We start from the raw sequence: 9,521 nt of genomic DNA on the forward strand, positions 1-9,521 counted from the left end.
TTATTATCCAAAACTAACTTGAAAAAGACATTTAGGGACAAAGTGTTGGTGCACTTATCTATCAATCAATCACCATTATCGTAACGAAAAACTGGACCATATAACCTGCAATATCAAGGTATAATTTATAGTTTTATACTAATATATTATATGTCTCAGTTAGCCAAATTGTACTAGTCAAATCAATTAAAAATCCAACACAACATAAAATGAGAAGGGGTTGTGTCCAGTGAAGGTCAGAAGAAAAATAGAAAATCTACACCACGTGAATGAAAATAGTACACAGAATCTAAAGGGTCCTAGTTTTGATGGAAGTCTAGTGAGAAAAGAAGCAGAAGAAGCAGAAACATGGAAGCAAACCCAATTCTAATGGCGAAGATCACTGTATCAGTGGTTATAGGAGGGTTTATAGTGTTGTTAATGCAACTCTATAACCTTTTGGTTTTGAAACCAAAACTTCTCAGAGCAAAACTTCAAAGGCAAGGTATAAGAGGACCTTCTCCTTCTTTCTTCTTTGGGAACATCCCTGAAATGAAGAGAATTCAACTCCAAGTTCATTCAACACCAAAAACTACTGCTACAAAGGAGTATGGCTGCCCTGATGCTATTACTCATTACTGGCCTTCCACTCTCTTCCCACATTTAGAGCAGTGGAGAAATGAATACGGTACTTCACTTGTCATTTCCTTTCTTCTTCTTCTTCTTTTTCTCTCTCTCTCTCTAACTATCTCTCTAACTACCAAAGTAGGATGAAATATAGTTTAGGGAGTTGAAAATTAAAATATGTAGACAATAGCAGTAGTCATAGAGGGTGCAGCTCAGATTTTAGACAACTTTTGATGCCAGAATATTCCAATTGTAATTAGAGTTATAAACTTTTGTAGTCCATATTTATGACAATGACCTTGTATTTGTATTAGATGGTTCTTCTTCTTCTTCTTTTTTTTTTTGGCATCTTTATTATATTTCTCTAACAAAAGCATTGTTCAGAAGATAAATTAATAATAAAAGTTGGTACTTTTCTGTTTCCAAAAAAAAAAAAGTTGTCACTTTTCCAATAGGTACACTTGGACATGGATTGGGATTTGGGAATGGGAATTATAGTAGATTTCATTTAAATGATGAATACACATTTTTACTTGTAACAAGTTGAAGAAACAATGGCATGTTTTGTCATAGCAAATAGTTTCCTCTATTTTTTTTATTTTTTTTTATGAGTCCTCTATTTTGTAATCTTTAGCAATTAGTCCAAGACATGCCTAGAATATTAACTATGGACCTCTTGAAGATCATATGATAAAATATGCATATCAGCACTAAATATAAATCTTAAATTTATCTTTTTCAACCTTGCTCACCTAGCTAGTATGCATTGGTGGCAGGACCAATATTCTTATATTCATCTGGAAACATACAGCTTTTATACATAACAGATCCAGAGATGGTGAAGAAAATCAGCCTTTGCACTTCTTTGAGCCTTGGAAAACCTGCTTACCTATCCAAAGATCGTGGGCCACTTCTCGGCCAAGGCATTCTGTCGTCAAATGGCCCAATTTGGGCCCATCAAAGGAAGATTATTGCTCCTGAATTGTACATTGATAAGGTTAAGGTAAATCTCACTTATAAAGTCAAAATATGCAATGTAATCCTCTAGAAAGACATAATCCGAAACCATTCTTTTATTACCTTTTTTTAAACCAACTAACTTGGAACAAGTTTTGTCATTTTTATTTTTATTTTTTTGGAATAGTCCAGTTTTGACAATATTGATATGTCATTTTGGACAATGCTCAGCAACAATCCCAAAGCACAATATTGTTTCAGCTTCCCAATTGTTTGGGTGAAGATTGCGTTTTAATGTTGTTACTTCACTGTCCCATCATATTAAGCTTTAAAAATTTAAATTTAATTAATCACTATTTAGATTCTAAAAGTTTAGAATAATTGCTATCGTGAGCACAAACTTGCCTAGATATAGATAACTAAGTTCATAGGTATGATTAGACAATACTTAAGGTGCTGCAAGTCAGGATACTAGAACAAACAAACTGCAGTTCATGAATTCGAAAAATGACAGGCTTGACTGATCAAACTGCGTTTCTGCAGAATTTAATTTTGGCCCTATAGCCCATTAAACCCAGTAAGTGATTAGGGTTTCAGATCTCATTCACATAGAATTTAAAGGAAACTCTAAAGCATGTTTTGAAGAGACTTTGGAGCTTCTCTTTTGAGATAAAAAATATTCTGTGCCAACTCCTTTCAAAATCAATATCGGAAATCGATCTACATACTTTTAGAACCAGTAAATCAAAAGTTGCTAAATACCAGTAATTAAAGGTGTTAGATCTAGACCTTCAAAGGTGGTCTTGGAGTCATAGACTGGGGGTCTATATCGGAGATCTAAAGCATGAGTTGGAGGTTCATGTTAAAGCAGATCCATGTCAAAGAAGTCTAAGGGTTTTAGAGTTAGATTTGATAATCATAGTTAAGTTTACTATGGATTTATATTCTTGACTGTAAACTTCTATTTGATATAGTGAATTGTTCTCTTGGGATTGGTTTGTCCAAGTTTTTTTTACCTTAAAATTGGATTGTTTCATTAGTTTTCCTGAGTCATTATAGCTTATGTTAATTATTTAGATTTTCCGCTGCATGATATGTTTCATATATGTTTAACCTAAATTTACATAATTGACCTAAATAACAACTTGGCTATTGAATTAGTAAACACAATGTTTTCAGAGGTCTAAAAACTAACAACTACTATACCATTATTTAATAAATCTCTATAGACCAAGGCTTGCTTGTTGTTGTAAACTTTTATATTGCTACAAATAATATATGCATTTCCTTCTTAAGGGCATGGTAATTCTAATGGTGGACTCAACATTTTCAATGCTAAGAAGTTGGGAAAGTAGAATTGAAAATGAGGGAGGGATTGCAGACATTGAAATCATTGAGGATTTCAGAAGCCTATCCGCAGATATAATATCAAGAGCCTGTTTTGGAAGCAACTATTCCCAAGGGCAAGAAATATTCTTAAAACTCAAAGCTCTTCAAGGAATCATGTCCAAGAGAAATATAGGAGTTCCTGGTTTTAGGTATGGTAATATTTTGAATCCACTGATCTAAATAACAAAGACTAGAAAACTATAACATTGACAAATTTTGGTTTGTTGTCTGTGAACATCTTTGATTGACTAGTGTTATTATAGCCTAATGATACTTCTATTTAAAAGAGTAGGATTTAGATTTAACACCGGCCTTAGGATTTAGATTCAATCCTAGCCTTTTACGGGCTGTGAGGATTTATGAGATAAGAGAACTAGGGGTATTTCTATTCTTTTATAAATAATGGGGAAAAAAAAGAGAGAACATCGCTAGGGATGAATGTTCCTAAATATTTCAAACTTGATGTTATGTATAATTTATAGATTCTTGCCGAGAAAAAACAATAGAGCTTTGTGGAAACTTGAAGAAGAGATCAACTCAATGATATTAAAGGTGGTAAAACAGCGCACTGAAGCATCATATGAGGAGGATCTTTTACAAATGATTCTTGAGGGTGCCAAAAGTAATAATGGCTATTATGGCCCATCAACAGATAATTCTCGCGACAAATTCATTGTGGATAATTGCAAAAGCATATACTTTGCCGGCTATGAGACCACTGCCATCACAGCCTCATGGAGCTTGATGTTGCTAGCTGCACATCCTGAATGGCAAGCTCGTGCTCGTGCTGAGGTGCTTGAAATAGTTGGGGATAGTCTACCGGATGCCAACATGCTCCGAAACATGAAAACGGTATGTATTTTTCTTTAAAATTTATAATTCTAGTTACTGTATTATAGTACTATTAGTTTTAGCTATTTCTGCACTTGATTTTATCAAATTATCTTCCAAGAAAACACTACCACTACATATGGATGCATGTTAATTCAGAATATCCCAGCAAACAAGAGAGAAAAAGAAGAGTGTATTATATGGTGCTTCTGTGCATATATATTATATGTTTGGAAGAATGCTTCTGCACATATATTGGTATCATATGCACTTATAAATGCAAGATTTCCTTAGAATTGAAGGTGGTGCCTAGAAAAACGTTCAGGAATGAATTTTCATCCGCCATTGACGTATCGTCGAAAAAGTGACTTCAAGTGGCTAGTAACATGATGAATATTCTTCCTATAATTATGCCTTTGAGGTTGAAAACATTTTTTTTTTCATTTAATTTCACACATAAAGAACTTAACACATTAGTTACCAAATATTTCAAGGAGAGATTAACATCAATGCTTCACAAATTCTGAAACCATGTACTCAACATTGAGAAATTAATACATGAGAGTTGACACACCCATACATTGACATAGGTTCACTAACCTTGTATTTGATGGCAGTTGACAATGGTTATCCAAGAGACATTGCGTCTTTACCCACCTGTGACTTTTGTGGTCAGAGAGGCCCTGGAAGACATAACATTCAAAGACATTATGATCCCAAAAGGCACAAACATGCAGATTCCAATCCCAATATTGCAACAGCACTATGATTTGTGGGGACCTGATGCACACAAATTCAACCCAGAAAGATTTGCTCATGGTATTATTGGGGCTTGCAAGACTCCCCAGGCTTATATGCCATTTGGAGTAGGGTCTCGTGTCTGTGCTGGCCAACACTTTGCCATGACAGAACTGAAGGTGATTTTATCTCTCATTCTATCCAAGTTTTGCTTCTCACTATCGCCGGCATACCAACACTCCCCTGCATTTAGATTGGTTATTGTTCCTGAACATGGAATTACTCTCCGTGTGAGGACAGCTTAACATTTCCTAGCTTTGAGAAAGGCTTTGGTGGTAATAAGAAGATAAAAAGATGAGAGAGATGTAGACTATATGTATTATCTTTATGTAAGGGCACATTTGATGCACACATCTCGTGTCATTACTCTGTAGCAATTGGAGAAGTTGTTGTAGTTCCTTTGGTTACATTGTTTTTTACTGATCGTAAATATTTGAAGCAATAATGAACAGTAATTGGGATGCTTGAATCTTAGAAATAGGAGTCATGGTCTAATCTTGTAATACTAAGCAATTTCTAGCAACTCTCTCTTCTAAGGCCGCCCTCTCTACCGGGACAAAAGTTTTGTATGCACTCGACACATGAGATACCTTTTCTTCTACCAGGTTTTAAGTAGATGATGACGTCTGTCCACAATGCAAGATAGAGCTAGACACCCTAGAGCATCTCATTTTCAAATGCCCATTTGCCATTATTGGACCAGCTCTTATGTTAGAGGATTGGCAAACAGGGATGAAGCACACGCTATTTTGTTGGTGGCAAAAGAAGCATCCATGCTACTTTAAAGGCTAGATTTTTGCTGGACTCTTCTTGTTTTGTATGGGTTTCAGGTTTTGTCCCCTGGCAAGATAATTTTTTTGGCCCATAATGTGATTTCTTGGGTTGCGTTGTGTCCCACTCCCATCTCTACTATATCCAAATGAGTCTTTTGCCCAAGTAGAAATGGTTTGGTACCCTAAGCATTTTGGGATTTGGATGGTTCAATGGTTGGCATTATGCAATTACCATTTTAGTGTGAAAAGTAAAGGTTTAAGGTTAAAAAAAAAAAGTAAAAGGATAAAAATATAAAATTTAATAAATTTTTTGATTCAAAGTGAACTTTCAAGTTTTAATCTCAAAACTTAAAATTGGTATTACGACATTTAGTAATCTCATTTTTACTGAGAATAAAAATGAAAAAAAAAAAAAAAATGTAGGGAGAGACCCTTTTTTGGCTTTTGAGTTTTGGCTAAGAAATTCCTCCTAACCTATTGCATGTTGATGATGATGTGAAAGGGATTTTTGGTTACCTTGACCTTAACTATGTGATATCTGGTTCTGTCACAAAAAAAAAAAAAAAAAAAAAAAAAAAAAAAAAACATCTATTGCTTTGGTGTGCTTCTACTTGTTTTCTTGACTGGGAAGAAACCTGACAATGCAGGATGGGGAACAAAATTTTGCTCAATAATTGAAAATGGGAAAGCTCACATTCAGAATGATCGGTTTAGTATAATTTTTTACTCAAAAATTTTAGGAGAGGGAGTGAGCAAAGATCAAGCATGACAATTAAAAGATTTTCTAGCACTAGTCTGTACCATAGGCAAACATCAAGCAAGGCCAGATATGATCGATGTGGCAAAAGAACCCATGCAAATTGAGAAGCCTATCTCTCCTTGATAGCTCCATTCAAGACTAAATTGTGAGAGACCGCGCCCTAGCCTGTTTTGGAATTGGGCCAAACCCAATTGCCTCTCAAAATAGAGGTTATATTTTTCCCTTTAGATTAAGGGTTTCACAATGCTCACGCGCCCACGCGCCTCCATGCGCCATTGCACATCTGTGTTGTTTCTCCATGCGCTCCCACACGCTGCGTCCTCAAGTCACACGCCTTCACGCGCCTCAACCCTCCTGCTGACGTTAGTCTGCCACGTCAACCCTATTGCATCATCGCTAACGTCACTTGCTTGCATTAGCCGTTGACTTTTTTCCAAAGTTGACTTTTTGCAGTCCAAGTGCTCTTTATCCAGTTTTTTGCATAGATTTCATTTTTGCAGTCTATTTTTACGTATTTTGCCTCTAAATGAAGAATAAGGACAAGTCTTCTTCCTTTTGCAACAACCGTCGCCAACAATCCAACAAACGTTTTTGCAATTTTTGCAAACGTTTTGGCCATAATATTGAGACTTGCTATCAACGCAACAAATCAGCTGTTTCCATTTCTGCTACTACAGTTGCTGACACTAAAAGTGTCCAACCTATGGCTCCCGTCTCTACACAGTCTTAATCTTTTGGATCCACTTTCACCATTTCCAGAGATGACCTTATAAACATCATCGCTAATGTCATTCGTATGATGGATAATGCATCTTATTCCTCTTCTCTCTCAGCTTTATCTGGTATGTTTCCTACCTCTTGACTTATGAATTCTGCTTGTTGCAATCACATGACACCTCACTCGTCCTTATTTTCTAATCTTAAACCTGCACCACACCCTCTTAATATTCGCACAGCAAATTGTTCCACAATGTGTAGTCATAAATATAATATAGGTTCTGTTTCGACCTCCAACCTCTCGGTTCCTAGGGTCTTTAATGTTCCTAACCTTTCTTACAATTTATTTTCTATGGGACAATTAGCTTAGTTGGGTTATCACATTATCTTTGATTATTCTAGGTGTATTATTCAGGATCCGAGGACAGGACAAGAGCTTGGGACCAATCCCAGAGTTGGGCGTATGTTTCCCATGGACAACCTTCGTCTTCCACTTGTTGCTGTTGTTTCTTCTATTCCTTCCCTTGCACTTTGGCATCCTCGACTTGGTCACGCATCTTCCTCTCGAGTGTAACAGTTGGCTTCTAGAGGTTTGTTAGGTTCAGTGTCTACAAAAAATTTTGATTGTGTTTCATGTCAGTTAGGAAAACAACCCGCTTTGCCTTTCAATACAGTGAATCAATATCCACTAATATCTTTGACCTTATTCATTCTGATGTTTGGGGGCCTTCCTTTATCTCTAGTATTGGTGGATCTCAATATTTTGTTGTCTTTGTTGATGATTACTCTCACTATAGCTGGATTTTTCATATGAAACATCGTTCTAAATTATTACAAGTATATTCTAATTTTGCAAAAATGGTTGAAACTCAATTTTCCAAACGTATCAAAATTTTTCGATCTAATAATACTCTTGAGTACACTCAATATGTTTTCCAAGCTGTTTTGCATTTCTATGACAGTATTCATCAACTAACTTCTCCAGGTACCTCTCAGCAAAATGGTAGAGCCGAAAAAAATTTTCGTCATATTCTTAACACTGTTCGTGCTCTCCTTCTCTCTGCCAAAGTTCCTACTCCTTTTTAGGGCGAAGCTGCTATTTTATGTTGTTCATGCTATTAATCGCATTCCAAATCCTGTTATCCAAAATCAAACCCCATATGAGTGCCTTTTTGGGTCACCTCCAGACTATCACCACCTTCGTTCTTTCGGTTCTGCTTATTTCGTTCTTCTTCAGCTACATGAGCATAACAAACTTGAGCCTCGGTCAAGGTTTTGTTTTTTTCTGGACTATAGTGAAACTCAAAAGGGGTATCGATGTTATGATGCTGTCTCTCATTGTCTTCGTATCTCCCACAGTGTTGTCTTTTGGGAACATCGCTCCTTTGTCAAGCTCTCTCACTTCCGTGCCTCCCTATCTTCCTCTTCTATCTTAGATCTTTTTCCAGATGAGGCACATATTCCTTTTGTAGCTGTTCCTGATCATCCTATAACTGCTCTTGATTCTCCTGTAGACTTCTCTGTCCAACCACCAGATATCTTTAATCCTTTTCCTAGTTCACCCTTTAATGAACAGGTTGAAGACGAGCTACCCAACCCTAAGCTTCGATCCCTTGCTCCTGTTCCACCTAAAGACCCTGCACCAGACATTCCACCTCGTCACTCAACTCAGGTAAGATCCATTCCTGCACATTTACTTGACTATCATTGTTACACTACCCTTGCAACACTGCATGAGCCTCACACCTATCGTGAGGCTTCCACTGACCATTTATGGCAAATTGCAATGAAAGAGGAACTTGATGCATTATCTAAAAACCATACTTGGGATTTGGTAACTCTCCCCCCTGGAAAATCTGTGATTGGTTGTAAGTGAATCTACAAGATTAAGACTCGCTCTAATGGGTCCATTAAGCGCTACAAACCTTGTCTTGTTGCAAAAGGTTTTATACAGGAGTATGGGATTGATTATGAAGAGATCTTTGCTCCGGTTACTTGTATCTCATATGTTCGTGCCTTCTTAGCTGTTGCTGCTGCCAGTAAATGGGACATTTTTCAGATGGATGTCAAAAATGCATTCCTTAATGGGGATTTAAGTAAAGAAATTTATATGCAACCTCCTCCTGGTCTCTTCGTTGAATCAAACAAGGTTTGTCACTTTCGACATGCACTTTATGGCCTTAAACAAGCTCCACGAGTTTGGTTTGCTAAATTCAATTCGATCATCTCTCGCTTGGGTTACATGGCCAATCATTATGATTCTGCCTTATTTCTTTGTCGCATTGACAAATGCACTATTTTACTTCTCCTATATGTGGATGATATGATCATAACTGGTGATGACTTCAGTAGCATTCAAGAACTTAAGGATTTTCTTAGTAAGCAGTTTGAGATAAAAGATCTTGGACATCTCAGCTACTTCTTAGGTCTTGAAATCACTCATTCTACAGATGGACTTTATATTACTCAAGTCAAGTATGCCTCTGAACTCTTGTCTCAAGCTGGACTTACTAATAGTAAGACTGTTGACACTCCAATTAAGCTTAATGCACATCTAACTCCCTCAGGAGGGAAACCATTGTCTAATCTCTCTCTTTATAGACGCTTGGTTGGTAGCCTAGTTTATTTCACTATCACTCGTCTAGACATTTCCTATACTGTTCACTAGGTGAGCCAGTATCTGTACACTC

At 36.6% G+C, this 9,521-nt stretch overlaps 1 protein-coding gene across 1 annotated transcript; it reads left to right on the forward strand.

Moving 5' to 3' along the window:
- The first annotated feature begins 131 nt into the window (after positions 1 to 131).
- On the forward strand, positions 132 to 5,055 carry LOC115986243 (cytochrome P450 714C2-like). Its single transcript, XM_031109091.1, has 5 exons — positions 132 to 667; positions 1,383 to 1,609; positions 2,860 to 3,101; positions 3,435 to 3,804; positions 4,401 to 5,055. The coding sequence occupies exons 1-5, from the start codon at positions 349 to 351 to the stop codon at positions 4,824 to 4,826; spliced, it is 1,584 nt and encodes a 527-aa protein (XP_030964951.1). The 5' UTR covers positions 132 to 348; the 3' UTR covers positions 4,827 to 5,055.
- The last annotated feature ends 4,466 nt before the right edge of the window (positions 5,056 to 9,521 follow it).

The sequence above is a fragment of the Quercus lobata genome, chromosome 4 (assembly GCF_001633185.2).
Source record: "Quercus lobata isolate SW786 chromosome 4, ValleyOak3.0 Primary Assembly, whole genome shotgun sequence".
NCBI classification, from domain to species: Eukaryota; Viridiplantae; Streptophyta; class Magnoliopsida; order Fagales; family Fagaceae; genus Quercus; species Quercus lobata.